General features: G+C 45.5%; 1 protein-coding gene across 8 annotated transcripts in view; it reads left to right on the plus strand.

The window, feature by feature from the left end:
* Nucleotides 1-22811, plus strand: part of PPP1R12B (protein phosphatase 1 regulatory subunit 12B) — a 133518-nt gene that overhangs the window by 46783 nt on the left and 63924 nt on the right. For 4 of the 8 annotated variants that reach the window (XM_079327108.1, XM_079327106.1, XM_079327109.1 and 1 more), the window contains exons 6-14: nt 737-811; nt 3947-4026; nt 4537-4676; nt 9672-9781; nt 12783-12977; nt 13628-13710; nt 16223-16339; nt 21681-21866; nt 22395-22580. In XM_079327108.1, coding sequence (XP_079183234.1) covers nt 737-811; nt 3947-4026; nt 4537-4676; nt 9672-9781; nt 12783-12977; nt 13628-13710; nt 16223-16339; nt 21681-21866; nt 22395-22580 — 1172 coding nt within the window. The remainder of the gene's footprint in view (nt 1-736; nt 812-3946; nt 4027-4536; nt 4677-9671; nt 9782-12782; nt 12978-13627; nt 13711-16222; nt 16340-21680; nt 21867-22394; nt 22581-22811) is intronic. The other 4 variants (XM_079327110.1, XM_079327111.1, XM_079327112.1 and 1 more) reach the window with 4 other exon arrangements.

The raw sequence follows: 22811 nt of genomic DNA on the forward strand, positions 1-22811 counted from the left end.
AGAACTTTAGTTGTGATGAAAATGTAACTGGTTTCTTGGTTTGTGCCCTAGACTACTTTGTGTGGTTTGTTTTAGTTAATAAATGCCCATGGATGTGGAAATAGATCCCCAGTTTTTTGGCTTGCTGGCAGCCTTTTAGGATATTTAAATACATGATGATAAAGTAGCACAGAATCAGGAATATCCTGAGCTGGAAGGGACCCACAAGGACCATCCAATCCAACCCCTGGCCCTGCACAGACACCCCAACAACCCCACCCTGTGCATCCCTGGCAGTGCTGTCCAAACTCTCCTGCAGCTCTGGCAGGGCTGTGCCCATTCCCTGGGGAGTCTGGGCAGTGCCAGCACCCTCTGGGGGAAGAACCTTTCCTGATATCCAACATAAGAAGAGGTTGATCACATTCCCTCTCAGTACAGGAGTGTCCTTTTTAAAACCTTGGAAACTCAAGCATTTAGTCCTGGCTGTTGGATTAGAGCAGCAGCAGTCATGGAGCTGCACTGGCCTGGTAAAAGTTGCTTACTGAACATAAACATGATCTTAGAGGTGTTTTCCAGCCAAAATGATTCTGTTATTCAATGGTCACCATCACATGGGTTTCCTTGCTCTGGAGTGGAACACTGTCCCTCACCATCTGGGGAGGGAGGATGTGGAGCATATGCACTGGTAAATAGGACTTTTTGGAATATTATCACTGTGCCATCTCAGCTATTCTCTTGTGTCCTCTCACTGCACCAGGGCCAGACACCCTTTGATGTTGCTGACGAGGGACTTGTGGAGCATTTAGAAATGCTGCAGAAGAAACAGACTGTGGTGAGTTTCTGGATCATTCTCCACCTTTCCAATTAACTTTTCACACACGGGTGTTTTCCAACACATATGGTGCCAACAGATGCAGGAAGCTGAGGCCCAGCTATTTTCTTTAGTTACTCATTTGCAATCTTTAATAGCAGCAATATTTTTAATAGCTAGAAGTCTAGATAACTGGATGACTGCAGCAAGGAGGTCAGTAGTGGGATGGCATGCAGAATTATGGCAACTGGTAGGGAATTTGTGTTCATCTTTGATACTGTTACTGTCCTGCAGTTGCTTTGTTGGCTGGCTGGCTCTCTAGTGTTGCCTGGAAAGGCTGAACCTGAAACAGAGACCAGACAGAGCAAAAGGAATAAAATAGGTATTTATTGAAAGGATGCACTTTGAGCAGTGCAAGAGCCCAGCCAGGGCTGCACCCAGATCTAATCCAAGATGGATCCTGGTCATGAATCTTTTACACTTTTATAAGTTTTGGTTCATTTACACATCGGGGTCAATTATCCAACCACAGCCCCAGGCTGTGAAATCTCAGCCCCTTGGCTTGCCCCCTTCCCTTAGCCATTGTTTCTGCTTTTTGGGCACTGGTTGTCCTTGATTCTCTACCTAGGTAGGAATTGTTTTGTCAAACTACCCTGTGAAGAGAATTTACCAACACCTAAAATGAAGTTTCAGAGTTACACACTAAGCAGCAGAGATTCTGAAAAATATAAAAGCTAAAACCCAAATCATCACTAGCATCAAACTGTTCCTGATGAGTGACTACCCAAGTCAGCTTTGTGTTTGCATCCAGGGAAATACCCTGTCAGTGTGGAGAAAGAGATCTGTTACCATGTCTGCCTTCCTTACCATAGGAAGGTTTTGGATTGAGGAAGAAGAAATTATAATCTTCAGGGAATTCTGGACTGAAAAAATGAGTGGTTTCAAAACAGTATTAAATTGCCATTTCATAGTGCAGTGGAAGAGATTGGAAGGGATTATAAGCCAAAAGTTGACATAAAAAAAAGGAAAGCAAAATCTATCTTGTTCAAACTAAGGATATGTTGGGTAGTTGTCAAGCCAAAAAGTTTGATTTGGATTGCATTTTTTCCTATTTCATCTGGTCTACTCAATTATCTCATTTGGGTGCTTCTGCAAAACAAGCTAACCTTCTTTCAAAAAGAATTAAAAATCTTTAAGTATCACTGAAAACATTGGGTTCAGAAACAGACAGAATGGGAGCACTTCTGATAAACCCCAGGAATGGATTTTCAGGAACTGACAATGTGGGTGGTTGGAACTCCAGCTCTGATCACAACACAGCTGCTGCTATTCTCAAATAGCAGCCTTAGTATTCACAGGAACTTCTTAAAAATTAATCAGCTTCTCCATAAATGAGGTGTTTATAAATACTATCAGGGTTGTATTTTGGATTCCATTCTCTCTCACTTCCCAGAATTTTGCAGATAACTGTACTTCTTAAAAGAAAAGGGGAAAGAATAATTTTTTGGGTGGCTACTCACCCATTTTTAGGGCTGCTTTGCAGAAGCTACAACCCCCCTGTTCTTTATATAGAAGCACTATATAAAGGCCTTCTCCATTTATTCAGTCAGTGTAGATCTGGGCAGAAGAATCCAGATTATATCACACATTTTTTATCACTTTTTTTTTTTCTAGTGGACATGATTTTTTAGTAGAAAAGCCAATTTATCATGTGTTTATCATGTGCCATTTTTATCACTTAAAAGTAGAATACTTATATTTGTTAAGGATAAAAGCAGCAGTTCCATGACATTATTTCTCTTCCAAAATGACTTTCAAATCAGATATTTCTTTTTTTCAGTGTAAAGCAGAACACTGTGCCACCCTTGCTAAAAGATTTGCTGCCATTATTGGAAAGCAGGGAGGATTTTTGTTTGCTGGAAGCAATTAATTTGGTTTGGTTTGGGATTTTTTTCCCAGTTACTGAATTACCTGTGAATGGATCATGCTGTTTCCTGCACTTCCCTTTGCTGTACTCCAGCAGTTTGGTCAGTTTAATGATGTTGTACACCAGATTTTTGCTCTTCACTGCAATGCATGCAGCTTTTCCCACTTCACAGGATGTGCAGAGCAGCTGTGTCTGCCCCTTGCCTGCAAGGGTCCAAGGCCAGGTTGAACAGGGCTTGGGGCAACCTGGGCTAGTGGAAGGTGTCCTGCCCATGGCAGGGGCTGGTACAAGATGAGCTGTAAGTTCCCTTCCAACCCAAATAATTCTGGGATTCTGTGATTCAGAATTTACAGTGCTTTTACTTCCTTTGCTTGGTGTCAGTTGCTGTCAAAAGAAAAAGAATAACCTGGTGAGCCATGACACAGCAGAGTCAGCCTTAAACTGAACCCCTGACTGCCATCCCTGCTTCTGCCTCAGCTGTTTCTGTGCTTCTGGAAGGTGCTAAAACAATTTTTGGGTACTGTTTTGTACACTGATGATGTTAAATTAATATTACTGCTCTCTAGACAAAATCAATTTCTGTGTAATCCTAGTTATTCCCACACAATGACTTTGTTCATTTGACAGATTTAAGAAGTGGCCCATCCTCACAGGAGTTCCCTGGTTGCCTGTACAGGGCAGACTTGAATGCTTTTCTCTGACAGCAAGTAAATAATAGCCACAAAGGCAGCACATTTATAGCTGAATCTAGCCTGATGTGATGGGCACACACACACACATGTGGACAAACCTCCAGCAGAATCCCAGAATGGTTTGAGTTGGAAGCAACCTTAAAGCTCATCCAGTCCCACCGCCTGCCATGGGCAGGGACACCTTCCATTGCCCCAGGCTGCTCCCAGCCCCATCCAGCCTGGCCCTGGACACTGCCAGGGATGGGGCAGCCACAGCTGCTCTGGGCAGCAGTCAGGGTTTGTCCCTGGGGTTGGCAGGGGCAGCTGCAGGTGCCTTTGGAGGTTTTATTAAATGGCAGCTGCATCCAAGGACATGCTGGGTTCTGTGCCGTGGTGGAGCTCACAGTGCCATTGCAGATGTGCTGCTGTTGGAGTGGCTTCTTACACAGATGTGCAGAGCTTTGGCCTCATGGGGCTGGCTCACCTTGTGCTGTGCTGCTGGGGCTGGTTCATGCCTGTCCTCATTCTCTCTCTCCCATCTTCCTGGAATTTTTACAGCTGCGAAGTGAGAAGGAGACAAGGAATAAACTGATTGAAGCTGACATGAATGGGAAGCCTCAAAACAGACTCTTCACCAAGTAAGTCTCTCCCTCTTACTTGGAAAGAAACTGCTTAGAAAGTAATGGGAGAGCATTTTCATCTCTCACAGCCAGCTGGGTCAAACCAATTCACTGCTCTTTATTTCATGCATTTTTTTTAATCTGAGCTCTCTCAAATACAGTTTAAGTTGTTTATTAACATACCCAGTGAGTGGTGGAACAAGGGCTTGGGCTGGTGTTTGGTGCTCCAGCTCCTACTCTGGCTGAGGCTCAGTCAGATCTTTGGGCTGAGAACTGCACAGAGCCCTACAGCCCAACTGCTGCATTGTGTGGCACAGAAAAGGAGAGATCACATTTTTGTGGGTGGAAAAATGCTTGCATAATTAGAAAATGTGAGACTGGCAGTGGAATCTGTGGCAAATTGGCCATGATGGAAGTGCTGGAGTGCTCAGTCTGTAGATGGATTTTACTTGTTCTGTATATAGTAAATAATTTCTGTGTGCTCCTGAGAAGTATTATACCCAGTCCTAAAAATTTCCTGTTTTGCAGCAAAGAGAAGATCCTTTATGAGGAAGACACGTTGAAGTCCATGGAAACTGAGGAAGAGAACAAGGACTCAAGCAGTTCTAGTTCTGAAGAGGAAGAAGCTGAAGATGAAGTTTCAGAATCAGATGCTGAAAAGGAGTCAGGTAAGACTTTGTACAGCCTTGGATTTAATAACTAGCCTAGCTAATATTGTTATTAATGTTGTTATTGTTATTGTTACTAGTTACGTCGTTGTTAAAGACATGCTGAAAGTTTTACTTCCAGTGTATATATACAGAACTTGAAGAAATCTGGAGCTACTGTGCTAAGAAAGCTGATTCAAATGCTGACTTCCAGGTCAGCATAATTATTTTAAAAAATTCATTCAGATCCTATTTTAATTCCTACTTCCAGCTCACATGTGTTGAAGATAACATGTTGTCCATAGCTTGTTCTTAACAGAGTTTTTTTCTTGTTGGCCAGTTCAGAAAGAATCCTTCAGGTACTGCAGGGTCATAGGGAAACTGGTGAAGGTGTGGGAAGGCAAAAGCCTGTTGTGTTTGGATCAGTCTGAAATGAAGGGCTGAAGCTCTTCTGGGTGATTATAGAGGTGAGGAACTTCTGTTTTCCAGGCTATGATGAATAGTGATTGCAAAAGATGGTGGAAAATAGGGATTAAGTACACAAAGTCACAGTAGCATTTACATTATAGTGTATTGCTGGCATTTTACTCCCATTCCTTTTCCATAATTTCTGTGGCTTCCTTAATTAGTTTTAGAAGTGTATATGTGCAGCACAGAAAGTTTAAATACTGATACTTAATTTTACAGTTAGCCAAGACTTATTTGTACTTAATATTTTGCAAACACAGATGGATCTTGGACTATGATGTGTTTAATGGGTAAACTACTTTTATCATCAATGTACTTGGTCTATATCCAATATACTAAGAAATAGATCCTGAGGAGAAGTGTAGTTTAAAGTTTTGTTGTACTGTGCCAGTGAAATTGTCACCTGTGGTAGGATTGTATCAGTTAATGCTGTTAGGGCAGGGTGAGAGGGATGGAAAATCCTGGCTGGGCTCTGCAGAGTTACTGCTGCACCAGCTGGGTGGACATGGCAGTAACACAGGGAAATGTTCTTGGGACTTCTAAATCAAACAAGTGTGGTGGACATGCCAGTGGTAGAAAGAGACACTCAGTACAGGTCACATGTTTTCTCCATAAATCAGGGGTTTACCCTTATTATGTACATAGTTACATAAATATAAATTATACCTATCTAACTGGGTGCCAGTGTTTGTAATCATTGCAAACATGGTGGTAGTTTGACCAAACAGCTCAAATATTTGCATACCTATAAGACCTGGAGCTGAGTGGGGTTTAACTGAGTTAGGAACAGCCTAAGATCCTTCAGCAAGGAAAGGTCTACAGCCCTCAGCATTAAACTTTGTGTAAAGCCAGAACAGGTCTTTTTATTACATTAATTCACTGAGCAAAGCACATTATAGGAGTCTATGTCAAACCACTGAAACTAATAGAAATGGGAGACAACAAGCATTCAGGTAATGATTCAGCTTCAGGCTTTGTTACTGTTCTCTCCTTTCCTGCAAAGATTATTGAGCCCTTTGAGAAATTTTCATCAGAATTGAAACCCCACCTTGTAAACTTCTGAAATCTCTGGTAAAATTAGTGTGGACTTGCCCAGCTGGATGGAGACACAGCTACACTTGTCACTTGCTGCATATGTGAGTGGGGGAGTCACATATTTGGTACTCTTTTTAAAGCAAGATTCTGTAAGGCAACAGCCTCAGCCCACACTATAGGAAGACTCCAAAGAGAAGTAGGAATTTCATTTTGGTAATGAAAATAATAAATGTCCCAGTATTACTGATTTCAGAGACAGACAGTGATATTCCTGGGCTGATCCCCAGCATGGGCAGGGGGATTCTGCCCCTGTGCCCCACTCAGCTGAGACCCCCCTGCAGAGCTGCCTCCAGCCCTGGGCTGCCAGCACAGGAAGGACCTGGAGCTGCTGCACAGAGCCCAGAGGAGGCACCAGGGTGATCAGAGGGGTGGAGAGCTCTGGTGGAGGAAAGGTTGGAAGAATTGGGATTGCTGGGCCTGGAGAAGCTTTGGGGTGACCTCATTGTGACCTCCCAGAACCTGAAGGGAGCCTGCAAGGAGGATGAACAGAGACTGTTCACAAGGATCTGGGGTGACAGGACAAAGGGCAATGGTTTCAAACTGACAGGGAGTAGGTTTGGATGGGATATTAGGAAAAAATTCCCCCCTGTGAGGGAGTTGGGCCCTGGCACAGGGTCCCCAGAGAAGCTGTGGCCATCCCATTCCTGGAAGTGTCCAAGGCCAGGTTGGATGGGGCTTGGAGCAGCAAGTGGAAGGTGTCCCTGCCCAGGAGAGGGGGTGGAATGAGATGTGCTTTAAGGTTCCTTGCAGTTCAAACCAATCTGGGATTCTGTGGTTTTATGTTTATCTGGTCAACATTTTACATGCGTGGATTGTACAGGAGGTATAGGTATGAAAGCATGAATATTATTCCCTTATTCCTCTTTATTTTCTGTAGTATTCCCATACCTTTATCATTCTGAGCAGTGCTGCACACATAGGTTATGACTGTTGTTCTGAAGTGTTCAACATCCAGATGAAAAGAAAAATTCAGAGTGATCTTTTGAAACCTAAAAATTCCAACCCATTTGATATCTGGGCATAAAGCAGGACATGTAGAAGCTGGCAGTGTAACACACAAGTTTATTTTTAGGTGTGTTTTGAAGAGTCTCAGGTAGTGATTAATTTGTTGAATTTGCAGAGACTGTGGGAGGAAGAAATTAGGTGAGGGAAGCAGTGAAATTGTTGGAAGACTTCAAAGTAGTGTGTTTCTTATAATTCACAAGAAATTTTCAGACAAGTGTTTTTCAGACAAAGGAAGCTAAGGGTGTTAATGTCACTTTATTCATTTTGAAGACAATTACTTTGGCACTGACCTCTTCTGAACAAGAGAAAGATCAATACAAAATTCTATGGTGATTATCTGTGCTGGGAACTAAAGCAGGGAATCAAAGCAGGCCATGGAAGCTTTTAGTGTTGTTTTGTTTAAAAACCAACCAACCAAAATCCCTTATCCAAAAACCCTTACAGAAAAGGTTTCTAATTCCTTTTTATTCTTAACAAATTTGTTTTGAGGAGATTGAACTAATGCTCTCCAGTTTTTCTTGTCTGGAATTCATAATGTTTATTGCTGAAATTTTGGTAAAATAAAATGTGGGGTCCTGCCCAAAGCTAAGGCTGCCAGCACAGAGTCCCTTCACCTGTCCCTCTTCTGCAGTCAACTGCTCCCAGTCACATTACTCACAGTTAGTGCTTCCCAACCTGTCATTACCACTTTAGCCTTCTTCTAATTAGGCTTGACCTTAAAAGCTGACCTGTGTGCTGTAAACTTCCAGAACAGGCTCCCAGTGCCCACCCAGCCAGCCTGGAGAGCTGCTGCCACCTTCCCTTCCTGCAGTGCCCTGTGTTTTACAGGCCTCAGACACCAGAATGAGCAGCTGGGGGCAAATGGCAGCACATCCTTCCTTGTCCATGGGCATTTCCATGGACTTGGATGCCAGGAGTGGCAGGCTGGGCCTGCAAGGAGGAATGGGGGATCTCTTGCCCCTTCCCCAGGGTGAAAGTGCACCCAAGGGTTCAGCTCCAGGAATGAAATCTGCTGCTTCACAGAGAGGGAAAAGTGGCTGGAAATCCATTCCCATGGAGACCCAAGGGAGCAGCTGGGGAGGCTCAGGCTGGATTTTGGGGAAGGTTCTTCCCCCAGAGGGTGCTGGCACTGCCCAGGCTCCCCAGGGAATGGGCACAGCCCCGAGGCTGCCAGAGCTGCAGGAAAGTTTGGACAGCACTGCCAGGGATGCACAGGGTGGGATTGTTGGGGTGTCTGTGCAGGGCCAAGAGCTGGACTGGATGATTCCTGTGTGTCCATTTCAACTCAGGAGATCCCACAATTCTGTCTTTGTCTCTTTAATTCAGGTTCTGTCAGTCCTGCTGACTTCCTCTTGTTTTAACATGTTTCTCTTGGCTTGCTCTTTTCTGTTTTCTGTGTCCTTTAAATCCTTATTTTTCTGGTACTGAGAATATTTGTTACAGAAAGATTGATCTTCACACTCCAAGGTGCCATTCTCCTAGATGCTCCATCCTAAATGACTCCAAATGTGTAATAGCAGATTTTTATTCCCTGCACATATGTTATTTGCTAGGACTGTTTGGGTGCTTATGCTTGAAATTATTTTTCCAAGCCATGACTGTGAGCATTCATAGCTATAAGGAAAGCTATGATTGGTGGGTGGTAGGTACATCATTTCTCAGGCAGCTTCCATGTGCTTGAGTTTATGGTGCATAGTCTGTCTCCAGCCTGTGCTCTCCTATCAAGTGAACCTATTGCCTGAGTCACACTTTCTGGTTTTTTCCCCCTGGTAATGTCTGGTGGATGTTCTTCTGTCAAGCATGTACATAGATACAAAAAATAAATGTGATACTGGACAGCTGCACTTATCTAACAAGCAGGGAGCCAGCTGTGAGCTTGGACAAGGGTTGCTTAGCTTGCTTGGAGCCCAAATAAGGGCTTTTTTTGGGCAGCAGTCCTGGCTTCCTGTAGAAAAACTGATTTTCCTGCAGAAGACCAGAAATTCTGCCCAACAGCACAAGCAAGTGCAGAGAACTGTGCAGTGAAACCTTGCACTGGGCACTCAGGGCTGTGGACTGTGCCACACTTGTGCAACAACAGGAACAGCATGTGCCCCTTTTCATCCCAAGATTTACCAGGGAAGAAATTCCCAGACAAGAAACAAAACTGTGGAAAACAAAAAAACCTGTGTGTCCTCTATGGTGCTTTCTGCAAAGATTTTGCTTGTCTGTGAGAATCAAGTCCAAGAGCTTTGCCTGGCAAATGTATTCATCCTATTCTTTAGGAAGCAGGAAGCTCCTTGCAGAAAGCCCTGACATCTGACAGTGCAGAAGGCACTGACAGCTCTGGTCCAAGGACACTGAGGTCACACAGCTCTGTACTGGAGTGCAGACCACATTCTGTGTAAAGAAGGGCCTTGGAAGTGCAATACTGAAACATTTGGTTTCTCTTCTTGTTTAAAATTGTAGAGAGAAAGGAAGAACCCTTTGCCAACCACTCCAGCCGTGAATCCAGGCCCAGCATCACTGAGCAAATGCCACCAGCTGAGCCCAACTCCTTCACTGCATCTGCCAGAAGAGTAAGTGAATTTGGAATCAGTGGGGACTCCAGCAATGCTCAGGAGCAGAAGGTGTTACTGGGAGATGGATGCTCTGAAACCAGTCTTCAGAGGACTTTAAGATTTGAATTTAGAAAAGCCTGGTAGTATGAAATTCTGATAAGGATGTGTGTTAACAGCAGTGTAGGGACAATACAGCTCTCCTTGAATCTCTGACCCTCCAAAGCAAATTGTGGTGAAGAAACTCAGCCTACAGGACATGCTTTGGGTGCTGTCAGGTCTGAGGGGACTGGTGCCAGTGTCTTTTCAGCAGAGCTGTCACAAGAGCTGATTCCTGCCCATGTGCCAGTGGTGAGCTCTGACTTGCCAAAGCCAGTTGAGTCAGTGGTTTGATGTTACTGCCCAGCAAGCAGAGGGTGGTTTGCATGTGGCTGGCCCGCTGGACTATATTGAAAGGTGAAGTCATCACTAAAATCTTATGTGAATTCTCCAGCTCTCAGATCACTCAGCTAGATGGCACCAGGAGACTCTGCTCTGTACAGGACTCCTGTCATGTGCTGCTGCTTTCTCTTTGCACCAGTCTGTGGAGAAAACAACACAGACCTGGCCCAGGGCTGAAGCACTCAGTGCCTGTCAGAAGGAAATGCTTCTTGCTTAGTCACCATTTTTTATTTTCTGCATGTAACTAAGTGTAACCAAGATAATTTGATCTTGAGATCAGAGCACCTCTGGGCATTGCTCAGCTCAGGCCAGCTTATCAGGGGAACTGTTAGAGCTAGAAGGATGCTGGGAAGTGTGAGCACTTCAGTTAACCTTTCCCCAGCTGCAGAGTTTGGTCTCACTGTTTTGAGCTGTTTAACAGAGTAAGGGTGTTAAGTTGTAGAAACTGACTTGTGGTCAGAGCAATTATTTATTTGACCCAAGTCACTTAAGATCAGTTTCTTTACCTTGTCTCATCTGTTTGATTTTTCTGTAATTCAATTTGACAGACTAGCTTTAGGCTGTGTTGCCCTCTGTTAGGGGAGTTATTAGTATGTGCTGTTCCTGTGTTGTTCAGAATTTACAGATGTCAGCTTTGGGTATGGTTTTGAGCATTCTCTGAGGAAAGCATCAAAACTACATGAAAATGTTAGAGCTGAGTAGCTCAGTAGACTGGCAGTGCTAGAAATGGTGGAGTGCAGATTAACTCTTTGCATCTGCATTGAAATGACATGAGCTGAAAACATTGCTCAAATACTGCAGGGATAATTTTAGCTTGGCAGTCTTCAGACAGTGAGTCTGAGGGCAGAGCTCCCCAGTAGCTCCATTTATTCTGAATAGTGTCAGATGGTTTGTGTCAGATAGAATATGGTATAATAATAATGCTTAGATCAGCTTTGATCAGAAGCCTTGTCTGCCCAATGTCCTGCCCAGCAGTGACCATCAGAAGCTAGAGAACATAGTCCTGCAGGAATTCCCTCCCACATTCCAGCAAATGGCATGTTCTGGCATTTCACTGATGTTTGTATACCTGGTGTATTTTTTGTCTTCAGTAGTCCCTGGTGGACTTTTCCTCTATGCAGTCACTTTTTGATTGGGATCCTCTAATGTCTAGTGGCAGAAAGAGTCCTTCAGTTTAGTTGAAAACTCTACAAAGCTCCCTGTCCCATTAACCTACCACATACTGGGTTTGTTTGCTGCCCCTTGTTCCTTTATGGAAAGGACCAAGGAATAAATGTTTCTTATTCACCCTTCTGTGTGCCACTGAGGGTTTCATGTACCCTGGCTGTATCTCAGCCTGGAGACTACTGACATACTGAATATCTCCTCATGCAAAACCTCTTTTGTTCTACTCAATCTTGCTGCCTTTCCCTGAACTTTTCCCTTCTTGTCAACTGCTGCTGAGCCCTGGAGCTGAGCTGTGTGTGGTACCAAAGGTGTGATTGTACCCTGCAGTAACACAGAGCCGCAGTGGCTGTGTGTTTTGTATTCTGTACTTTTCCAATAACTCCTAATAATTGCTTTGCTTTGTGTCCTGTATAATTTGGTGCTTAGCCTTGTACAAGTATCTCTTGTAATGCTCAGGCTCCATTCTTGAATGGCAGTGGGCAGCCTTTTGAAAGACTTGATAACTGTAGCTAAAGTTGTACATTTAAGGATATGCTGGTCAGAAGTACCTCATGTAACAAAAAGCACAAAGGCCCATTCTGTGGTGATTGAGGCACAGTTACCTGCCCATGGAAAGGGCCTCTATGAGACTGAGGTCCTGCTCAAAGCAGGATTAAGCTCATGTCACATTGCTTTGTCCTACCTGAGCTCAGCTGAGTATTGAAAGGTCTCTGAGGATGGAGATGCTCTGTTACCTGTCCCAGTGCAGCTTTGCTCCTGCCTGAAGTTACATCTCAATGTCAGCTGGGATTTCCCAAGTGGAAAATGGTCTGTTCTCCTTTCACTGTAGAGAAGTCTGTTTCCATGTCTTCTGTAGACCCACCCACAAGTAGCAGAGCAACTAAATCCTGTCTTTGCCTTCTCTTTTCCATGCTAAACAGTCCAGGTTTCTTCAGTCTCCTCCTTTACAGTGTTGTTGGCTACAGCTCCCTGGTGATCTCAATGGCTTCTCCTGGACTTCACTGGTGTGAGGGGTTTATTTGCAGCTAGTTCTGTAAGACCTGAGTGCTTGGTTTTGGTTTTCTGCCTTTACTGTATAATTCCTCCTTCCTAAATGGGTGATAATAAAAGCTTCATTGTTCCTTATACTCTTTCCTCAAAGCTGGAGGAGGGTGTTGTGTAGGCAAAGACCTGCACAGTGACAGAAGATTCCTTTCATCCTCTATCCTTGGGGATGAGGCACTTCAGCAGTTTGCATCCCTTTGAGTTCACCTTGAGCTCTGTCCTGTAATTAAAGTGCAGTGGGAAATAAATCATTAAATCTTACAAGTGTAGCCCAGCAAAAACTGGGCTCTTTTTGAAACACTTTCTGAACTTAAGAGTGTGCCTTGCAGTGCTCTTCCTTGTTCCAAATGTCCTTGTTTCTCCTCCACAGTTCAGTTGGCTCAGCAAGTCAGAGGAGCAGAAAGATGAGTCACCTTCATCGTGGCGGCTGGGGCTGAGGAAGACTGGCAGCCACAACACCCTGAGTGAGGTCACTGCCTCTTGTGAGGCACAGAGGGATAAAACCTCCATCTATCGTTCCTCGTCCAGCCCTCGGATATCTGCCCTCTTGGACAACAAGGAAAAGGTCTGGCTTTCAGCAAGGATGGTTTAGTGTATCCACTTTACCCCACTGGTGTAAACCCCTTGGATTATTGCAGGGGTTTGTATCTATAGCAAACATGGGTCTCTTTCATTCTTACTTTTTCTTTTGAAAAATATTTCCATCCTATCGGTTGTTTCTCCAGAACTGGAGTTTGGTGCCTAATTCCTGCTCAGTTTGGACCAGGCTGCCAGTCTGGAACAGTCTGTTCCTTACCAGAAAATGTCCAATCCAGACAATAGCACATACCTGCAGTGGAGACTGTCCTTCCCATTGTTTATATGGATTCCTCTTCTATCCACCAGCTGCATTTGTAAATCACACCCCATGTATTCAGTAACTTTTCTGCCCATAGATAGATGCCTCAGCTCTGGAAAGGTTCAAGGCCACCTTGGATGGAGCTCTGGTCTAGTAGACTAAAGATCCCTTCCAACCCAAACCATTCTGTGTTTCTGTAACTGACAAGTTATTTTCCAAGTTAGAACATGCTTTTATTCACTACCATAGTCATCAGGAAATCCCTTTCAGAACTGATATTTCTATGCTGTGGTATGTGTTGCCCAAGAATTATTTGCCACTGAATATGCTGAAAGAGTAAGAGATGTGTAGCTGAAATTACTCTTTTGCTTCACCAGGACAGAGACAACAAGAGTTATCTTGCCGCCATAGTCCCCAGAAGACTGAGCAGTACAAGTGATATAGAAGAAAAAGAAAACAGGTGAGACTTGTTGCTGTTGACAGACATGACTGACAGCATCATCAGTCCCTTATTACCGTAAAAACTTTTCATGTCTTCTGATCTGTGGACTTCTCACAGGCAGCTCCACACAGCACTGACTCCTTGCCTCCTTCTCTCTGCAAGTTTCCTTTCTCCTTCTGCATGGCTGTCTAACTCCATCCTTACACAGCCACCTAACCCTGTCTGTTCCTCACACATCTTACCTTGTCTGTCCTTTACACAGCCACATGGTCCTTCCTCCTCACAGCACAACCAGCAGACCCCCACCTCCAACCCCTGACAGCCAGCTCACCCACTCTTTTAGTGCACCCATTTTCATTGGACAGGCAAGGCTGTTTGTACTCCTCAGTAATAAGTACAGCTGTAATTGAGGAAAATTGCCTTCAGCATTATTCATACAAACCATCTTCCCACAGTGACTGGCTGAAGTTAATGCTCAGCTTTCATCCTGTCAATAGTACTTCTGGAATATAATTTTTCTGTAGTCATGCTTTGTATATTTTCTCAGCAGTTTCAAGTACATAGGAAATCACAACATCAAGAGCCAGCTCTGTCTGTAAAATTTCTGGTACATTGGTTTTCATTCAGATGGGCAGGAATCAGCAGACTGGTTCCTCCACCCCTGTGCTCACACAGGCACAGGTTCCATTCAGCCAACCAGATTTATGGATCATTTTCCTTTTAATTTGCAAGTGCCTCATTTTGTAGCTGCCACCTGCACTTGTACTTGTTACTTGCTCAGCAGTCACCTTCAGTCCCTTTGTTCACACCTCTGTCACTTAAGATTCACTCCAGCTTGTGAACTCTGCCCTGTAGGAGCTGTTTCATTGCAGGACTGTTTTACAGTCCGTGTGTGTGGATGGCCCTGGACAGAACCATGGTGTAAATGGTGTGTGTATATCCAGGATTGCCAGATGTATTTGAGGAGCTGGTCTCTACAAGCAGATTCTTCAGAGGCCTTCCAGGGTCTTAAAGGGGCTCCCAGAGAGCTGGAGAGGAACTTTGGACAAGGTCCTGGAGTGACAGGGCAAGGGGCAATGGCTTCCCACGGCCAAAGGGCAGGGTTAGATGGGATACTGGGAAGGAATTCTTGGCTGTGAGGTCCTGGCAGAGGTTGCCCAGAGAAGCTGTTGCTGCTGCATCCCTGGAAGTGTCCAAGGCCAGGTTGGACAGGGCTTGGAGCAACCTGAGCTAGTGGAAGGTGCCCTGCCAGGGCAGGGATTAGAACATGATGAGGTCCTTCCAACCCTGGGCATTCTGTGATTTAGTTTGTACTAGAAGGAGTAAAATTTGACCTTAGCCTCATTTACAGCTACTTCCCCAACAGAGGAGGAAAGGCACATGCAGAGCAGTGGCTGTGAAGTGTAATTGTTGGTCAGGAGCTGTGGCAGATAACATCCTGAGAGAATTTCAGCACAGCTTGAGATTCTTTGCTGATCTTCTGCGTGGAACCTCCCCACTGTGTTCTTGTTCACTCTCAGGCAGTCTCTGAGATCCAGAGTTTCGTAGTCAAATTGTGACTGCTGATCAGCTCAAAAAGCTTTGGCAGAGGCTGCTGTTGAGTGGCACATCCCACTGTAGGGGTGACAAGTGTCCTTTTCTGGGTGGAGTGGGGACTGGCTGAGGAGAACTGGCCTTCAGGAATAGATGGTGCCCAGGCATACTGTATAGTACAGATTTTTCCCCAATATTCTTTCCTTTCAAAACATCTGTGTTTTTCTTTCTGGAACTCACAGGTGTCTTGAGAGAACATCAGTCTCATCATCAGCATGACAACTGGAAATGTGGAATAATTGCAGGCTAATGGGAGAATGGATTAGTGCTGTATTCCAAGCTCCTGGTCCTGTCCAGCACCAGCAGATAACAGGATACACTGCCCGAGTGTGCATTAGCATTAGGGAAAGATCCCTGTCTTCAGACAACCAGGGTAGTAAATAGGACTACTAGGAATTTCTTGACAACTTGTCAAGTAGCTTTAGATACTGTAAATCTTTTGTTTGTTCTTTTCTGCTTCATGATTTTGTGGTGGATCTGGCAGTGCTGGGTTTATTGTTGAGCTCGATGGTCTTCAAGGACTTTTCCAAGCCTAATGATTTTGTGAAAGGCTGTGCTGAATTTGTCCTTGCCTGGATACCTTGAAGAATAAAAGCTTCCCTGCATTTCCAATATCTCTATATTTATACCTTGTTGTTTGATACAGACAGCAGTAAGAATATTAAATATTTAATATGTTAAATTTCTTTTATGGACAATCTGAATTTAATTTGCAAGTTTTCTGACTAAAAAGTATCTTGTTTCTCTTCATGCAAAACATGACATCATCTGTGGTTCTGAAGTGATCTGGCAAGAGCAGGAACTGGTGTTAGGGCCAGAGCAGGTGTTTCTCTGAGCTGTGCACCTGCAGCCCAGGGGTGTAAGGGCAGGATGTGTGTGCAGGACCAGAGCAGAGTGCAGGGGTGTGTCTCAGCCAGGTGTGCTCTGTCCTGTCTAGAGAATCCGCGGTGACGCTGGTGCGCGGCGGCTCCTGCGCGCGGCCGCCCCGGAGGGACGAGCCCAGGGGAAACCACTCTGCTGCTCCCACCACCTATGTGTCCACCTACCTGAAAAGGTATGTCCAGCTCAGTCTTCTCAGCACTCAGAACCACTCTTAACGTGCCTCCCAGACCTTCTGCTTGTTGCCTCCTGCATCGTGTAAGTGGCCTTGGAACCCTCTTCTGCTGAGAGCAGGAAGGAAAAGTTAATATTTTTTTTTCTATTTGTCGTGCTAAATAGTGTTTTTAAAGGATATAATTTTTATTAATTTGCAAATTGCTGGACTGAATTTAAATACTCTTGTTCCCATAACTCAAATGCAATGTTTTCTCTGTTTAATGCTGGTGTTATGGTTAGAGAATAAAACCAAAATTGATCATAAAAACAGATTAATGTAATAAGAGTCCAAAAGGATTGTTCAGATTGCTCTTGGTGAGTAATTTATAGCCTATCTCTAATTTTGGTTTATATTAGTCCATGATTATGGTATAATCAGAAAGTGGCAGTGATCTTGTGCATGATGTACAGCACTTGCTAAGGAGTAGAACTGATGCTTCCACCATTGTTGTATAAGGCAGTAAGGCAGCAGTTTGTTCACAGTGTGTGTGAAGGTGTAGAGGTTGATTATTGGTAAAGGCAGAAGCTGAAAGGCAGTTACAGCCAGAACTCCTGTAACTGCAGTGTCCTGGACCTCCTTGGGAGGCACAGCCTCTTGAGGTACCACCTTCTGAGTGAGCTGAAGCAATGCCCTGCTCTGGTGAGGCATTGTTGGGTTTTCATGTGAGCAGAAGGATCAGCAGTGCCAACACCTCACCTTTATTTCAGCTGATACTGGAGACCATCAAAACAGCCTGTAATAAACATCCCACTGCAAAGCCATTGTGTTTCTGCTTAAGGAAAACAGCAGCAATAGCTTACAGTTTTAGATTGAGTTTCACCAGATTCTAGACCTTGAACTAAATAACTGTCCTGAAGATGGAACAATTACTTGAGGTTCTTGGGAAGAGGCAATTTGTTCCAGTGTTTATGCTGTAGAGGTAAATGGTGCTCAAGGATGTGTGTGGCCAGTTGCTGAGCATGTACTCATCCATTGCCACAAAAGGTGAAGCAGCCCCTTCAAGCAGAAGCCTTCTCCTCTGCTGTTCCATTCTGATGACTTCACAGCTATCCTGGGACGTGATGACAGCCCAGCCTCCTTAGCTTGTCTCTCTCCAAAGCTGGTTGGCAAGCTGCAGCTGATTACATTGGACAACTTTTGTCCCTTGCAGCTGGCACACCTGTGCTGCTCCCTGAGCTGAAGGACAGCCCAGTCACCCCCAGGCAATCTTACAAACCCTGCTGCTTTATCCCAGCTAATCCTGCACCAGATCTAGTGTTGCACTCACACAGTTGTACTGTATTTCCTTGGTTAAACTGTACAGTGGGGAAGGTTTAGGCTGCAGTGGGATGTCACTAATACTGACTTCTTGTCACAAAGGCTGAGTCCTGGCCTTTCATGAGAGAGTTACTGGTTCACAAGTAGGTACAGAGAATAGCTTTGTCAGGTAGGAGTAAATGTGCCTTTAAAGGAGAGATTGATGGGTTTGCATTTCATATACAAATAGTAAAACCATGATCAATTAAACCTTTATCCTGTATAGTTTTCTGTAGGAGAGCACAGAGAAATTGAATATGATTGTACTGAACTTCTGATTTCTCCAGCCTTGTGCATCTGCCCCTAAGATGAGAAAAGGAACCTGGTTAGACATAAGTGTTATGTCATTTCCAAGTGTTAGCAAAATTCTGAACACAACTCCTAAAGGTGAAAGCTTCTTCTTAGAGATAAAGAATTCACGGGAGTATGACATGCTTGGATGTCACTGAGGGGTTGACTGTGTCCATCTGCAGCTCCCCTTTGCCTCAGCATTTGACTAATCTCCATAAAGATCACAGACTGTTTTGGGTTGGAAGGGACCTTAAATCCCATCTCCTTCCACCCCCTGCTGTGGGCAGGGACACCTTCCATAAACCTGGCCTTGGGCACCCCCTGGGATGGGGCAGCCACAGCTGCTCTGGGCAGCCTGTGCCAGGGCCTGCCCACCCTCACAGGGAGAAATTCCTTCCCAATATCCCATCTGACCCTAGTTATGTTCTTTGAGTGCTCTATATGATGCCTCAAACATAGAATAGAATGGGTAACAGCAGCAGATCATTTTAAGGTGGGGAAAAAGCTGCTTTTTTGTTGGGTTTTTTTTTTAATAAAAGGGAACAAAATAACTTGCATCAATTTTACAAATGTTCTTCTGCTTTAACTGAAGCAGATATTGGTGCTTTCTTTGTCACAGTACTGGCAGTTGTCCTGCTCTCTTTGTGTGTACCACTGGCCCAGAAATCTACAATACCCTGCTCTAATATCCTGGTGTCCATTTTAGTGCATACTGGCCTTCAAAAATCCAGGTCACTTTGACTGTAAATGAAAGGATGTGGAGGAAAACTGGCATAGCAGGTTGGATTAGTTCAGCATCCTGCCTTTGCATCAGCCACAAGTGCTGCCTCCCAGGAGGGGCTGACACCAGAATGAAATCCTTCAGCAGCACAGTTTCTCCTTCATTTCACACTTATGCAAATTGCTGGTTCTGGTCACATGAAAGCCATTGCAGTGGGCCCAGACAACAGTCCCTGCAGCCCAGGCTCTGTTTCTGACAGCAGCTGGTTTTGAAGGAGAAATTGCAAAAGCCAGGATAACTTCAGAGCAGTCTTCTACCTGCCATGCTCTCTCTGCTTCCAGCAATCAGGAATTTAGGAGCCAGGGGTTATATTTAACCATTGTTCCTAATAGCCACCACTTTGGCCACCTTCCATACCCAAATCCTAGTTTGATCTCTGCAATACCCGTGGCAGTGTGTTTATAAAGGTACTTATGGGCTTTGTGCAAACCTTTTTTATTACCATATGTGGAAGCATTTTAGGAGTGTGAAGGTTCTTAAGTTAAAGTTTTTAATGCCTTTGAAATTTTTCTTTAAAGTCAAAAATACTTCTTTTTATTGCTTTGAAATGTTTCTTTACATTTCATTCTTCATTCCCTGATGGTTCTGTTGTGGTTAGAAAATGAGGAGCAGTGTGTGAGTTCCTTTTTTTATTTCTAATGTTGAACTCTTCAGCAGAATTTCACAGTCCTCCCTTTCACAGACTCCTATGGACACAGCTGTTAATTAACAGGATTCCCTGGCTAACCTTTTTATTGCAATTTTGTGGTCCTGTTCAGATCAAATGTGAACAATGGGATAAATGCCTTGGAGTGTTCCTCACACTATGCAGTGCCACCCATGCAGGGGGACAGGCTGGGAGGTGGATTCCCACAGTGCTTTGGCTCCCCTGGGAGCAGGAGTGTGTTTCTGGTGCCCCAGCTCCTCATTTCTCTGCCTGTGTGTGTGTTGGAGCTGGCACAATGCCTTCCCTGCACCCTCTTCCTCCATTCCTCTTCCTCCATTCCTCTTTCTCTTATGCCCTACATCCCTGCTCTCCCAGGCACATGGTGCTGCTTCCATCCTTCTCATCCATTCCCTTTCCCTTCTGTCAGACAATCCTTGACAGGACTTTCTTGATAACCCTCCTGCACCCTCCCTTCCTCACCAAGTTCCTTCCCTCTTTTGCAGCCACCCTTGTGCCCCAGCCTCTCTGCCATGGGCTGTCCTAGGATGGTGCCACACCAACTCTTGTTTCCCCAGGGCTGCCACCAGCTCTTCCCTGCTCATCCTCTCCTTCCTTCCCCAGACACAGGCTCTGCTGCCATCCTCTCCTCAGAACACTCATTTATGTGACTCCAGGCTGCTTGCTCCACACACCCACCCCAGCCAGGCTCCTCTTCCCACTGCCACCCTCCTACCAGCCCATCTCCAGGGCTTGGCTTTTCCCTTTGGAGCAGGGAGGGAGGGACGTGTATCCAACAGGACTTCCTGCTCCTGCAGGCTCTGGCCAGGGCCAGCATTCCAGAGGAAGCTCTGTTAGGATCCAGCAGAGGTTGCGACCTGGTGACAATGACTTGCTTATTCCTGGTGACCTGGGTATGGCAGGCAGCCATCAGCTGAGGAGCCCAGATGGGAGGTTCCTCCCTGTGGAGACTTTCCAGGATGCTCTGTTGTCCCCTTTGGTTCCCTGGGGACCAGCTGCTCCTGCTGGGCTGGCTGGGAGCCTTGGCATGTAAGAGTGGCTTGTAAATTGGGTGCCTGGGTGAACAGGACTGGATCCTGTGTCTGGCCTCCTGTCCTTGGTCCTGCCCCTTCCCAGTGCTACTTCAGCTTCAGGCTGCTCTCTGGATTCTTACTCTAGAGTTGACTTCCAGTTTCATTCTGTGTCTGTGGCTTTCCCTAGAACATGCAGCTCCCTCTCTTGGCCTGCTTTTTTACTCTAGGTCAGCTTTTATTCCTGTGATTTGGTTTGTGTGCCCTGCCATGGGAGCCATTAGGATGCAGAAGGTGAGAGCCAGCCTTCCAGCCTTCCTAGCCTTTGATGCTTCAGACAATAGCAACCAGGCATGCCACATGCTGGGAAAGGTGTGGCAGGCCCCTAGGACCCACTGGATTGCTCTGTGCAGGCAGTGAGCAGCTTCTGCAGGGCTTGGGCATGTGCAAGAAGGAGATTCTGCCAGATTTCATCAAGTCTGTTTTCAGAGATATGCAGCTTTTCCCACTAGAGGGGATCTTCTGTCCCATTAGGGTGGATTTTCTCTCCCCTTAGGCTGGATTTTCTTTGAAAACGCGAGAGTCCATCCTTGTATAAGAGCCTTTCTTTCCTCTTCTGTTGTCTCCAAAATACCAATGCAAGTGCAGCTTTTCAGTAAGATAGGTTTTTCAGGGGTTGCTTTAAACTGGCAAAATATTATTTCCCTTGCTCATTCTTGGATGTTTTTGTACAGCTGTGCTAGCTGTTTTCCAAAAAAATACTGTTTGTGCCAAACATGTCTCAAAGAGAATTGAAGCCTGGACTGATTGTCTTTGCCAAAACTTCAAGCCAGTGGAAGTAAGTTCTTAAAACTGGAAGTCCTGGACATCCTCAGGGGTGATGCAGCCAGACCAGCTTATGTCATTCTCTCCTTTCCTGCTTTAAGCATCTTCATCCTTGCACCCGCCTTTCCCCAGGGCACAGCGTGCTCCATGTGCCCTGCTTTTACTGCAGCAGGGCTTTTTCCTTCCCTGATCCTCCCCAACTCACCCCCATGCCATTATTCTCTCAGTGGAGCTGAGCTGGGCTTAGCTAAGCAAGGCTCTGCTGGCACTGGCCTGTGTGGGCAACTGGTGACAGCTCCATTGCTCTCTGATCTTGCACACATTTTGCTGCCATGTGGTACCTGCTCTCTTCCCAGCTGCCAGCCCAGCTGTGGGATGTGCTGTTGAATATTTACTGTGCATTGAAGGACATGATTTTGTGATGTTTTACAGTGCTTCATTTGGTAGAAGTAGTGACCTGAGCAGTCCCTACATTTCAGCCAGTCGCAGTCCATCTCTAGCTACCTCACCCACTGCCATTGGCTCATCTACCTCCCTGGGCACCCCGTGGCAACCTGTCTCTTGCTGTCCCACATCTCTCGGTGTGAACACTCCTGCTTCAGCCTGCCACAGCACCAGGTAATGGCTCCCAACAGAGAAAACACTCCAACAGTCAGAGTTTGGGTTGGAAGTTCTGGAGTGGATTAGGGACTGGAGGTGTGATTCCACATGGGAAATGCTGAGAAGCAATTCCAGAATGATAATCAGTCCCAGGATGGTGGTGTTGGACAGTTGCAGTGGTGGGTGTGACTGGCAGGCAGGTGACAGCCCACACTGTGTCCCTTGTGCCCTCTGTCCCTGTGACACAGCGTATGCTCAGGCTGCCCTCAGGTACTCAGTGTACAAACTCTTGGAATTCCTTCCTTTTGCTTATTCACCAGGAACATTTTTCTGATCATTTCTGCTACTAACAGGGATGTGAAGGCTATTAATTCCTCCTGCTCGTTCTTCTCCAAGTTTTGTAAAATTCATTTTATTGTGGCTGTTCTCCACAAACAATGAGTGTAAAGTGAGGAGGATGAACTGTCCACGCTCGGTTGAGGAGGTTGGGCTCAGTCAGCACTGGAGTTCACTTGCTTTGCTTTCCATATGTCTTCTCTATTTCAGAGCCCCTTTCAGGCAGCACAGTGATTCTGCTGTAGAGAAAAGCGCAGAGGGCAGCTGTGGCAGCACCCCTCTAGGTGTAATCACAAACCGCGCTCAGCTGGGCGCTGCCAACGGCGCCGCGACTGCCGGGGCTGCCTCCGCCCCCGGGAAGGACCTCTCGGCTGAGGAGGCCAGGGAGCGCAGAAGGTCAGTGAGGAGTGGGCTCTGCTGGCCCTGCCTGGGCAGCTCTCACGTGGTGCTGATGGTGGGGGTGCAAGAACTGGTTTCTAGGTGCTCCATGGAGTTCCCAGGCTGCTGTCCCTACTCTGTATGAAGGTTTTGAATTGGATCATCACTGGTTCGTAGGTTAAATTTAGTTTCATAATTTTCGACTTGTCTCTTCAGCATCTCAACCTTTTTCTTCAGTTCTAATCTCAT

Source organism: Erithacus rubecula (genome assembly GCF_903797595.1).
Source record: "Erithacus rubecula genome assembly, chromosome: 26".
NCBI classification, from domain to species: Eukaryota; Metazoa; Chordata; class Aves; order Passeriformes; family Muscicapidae; genus Erithacus; species Erithacus rubecula.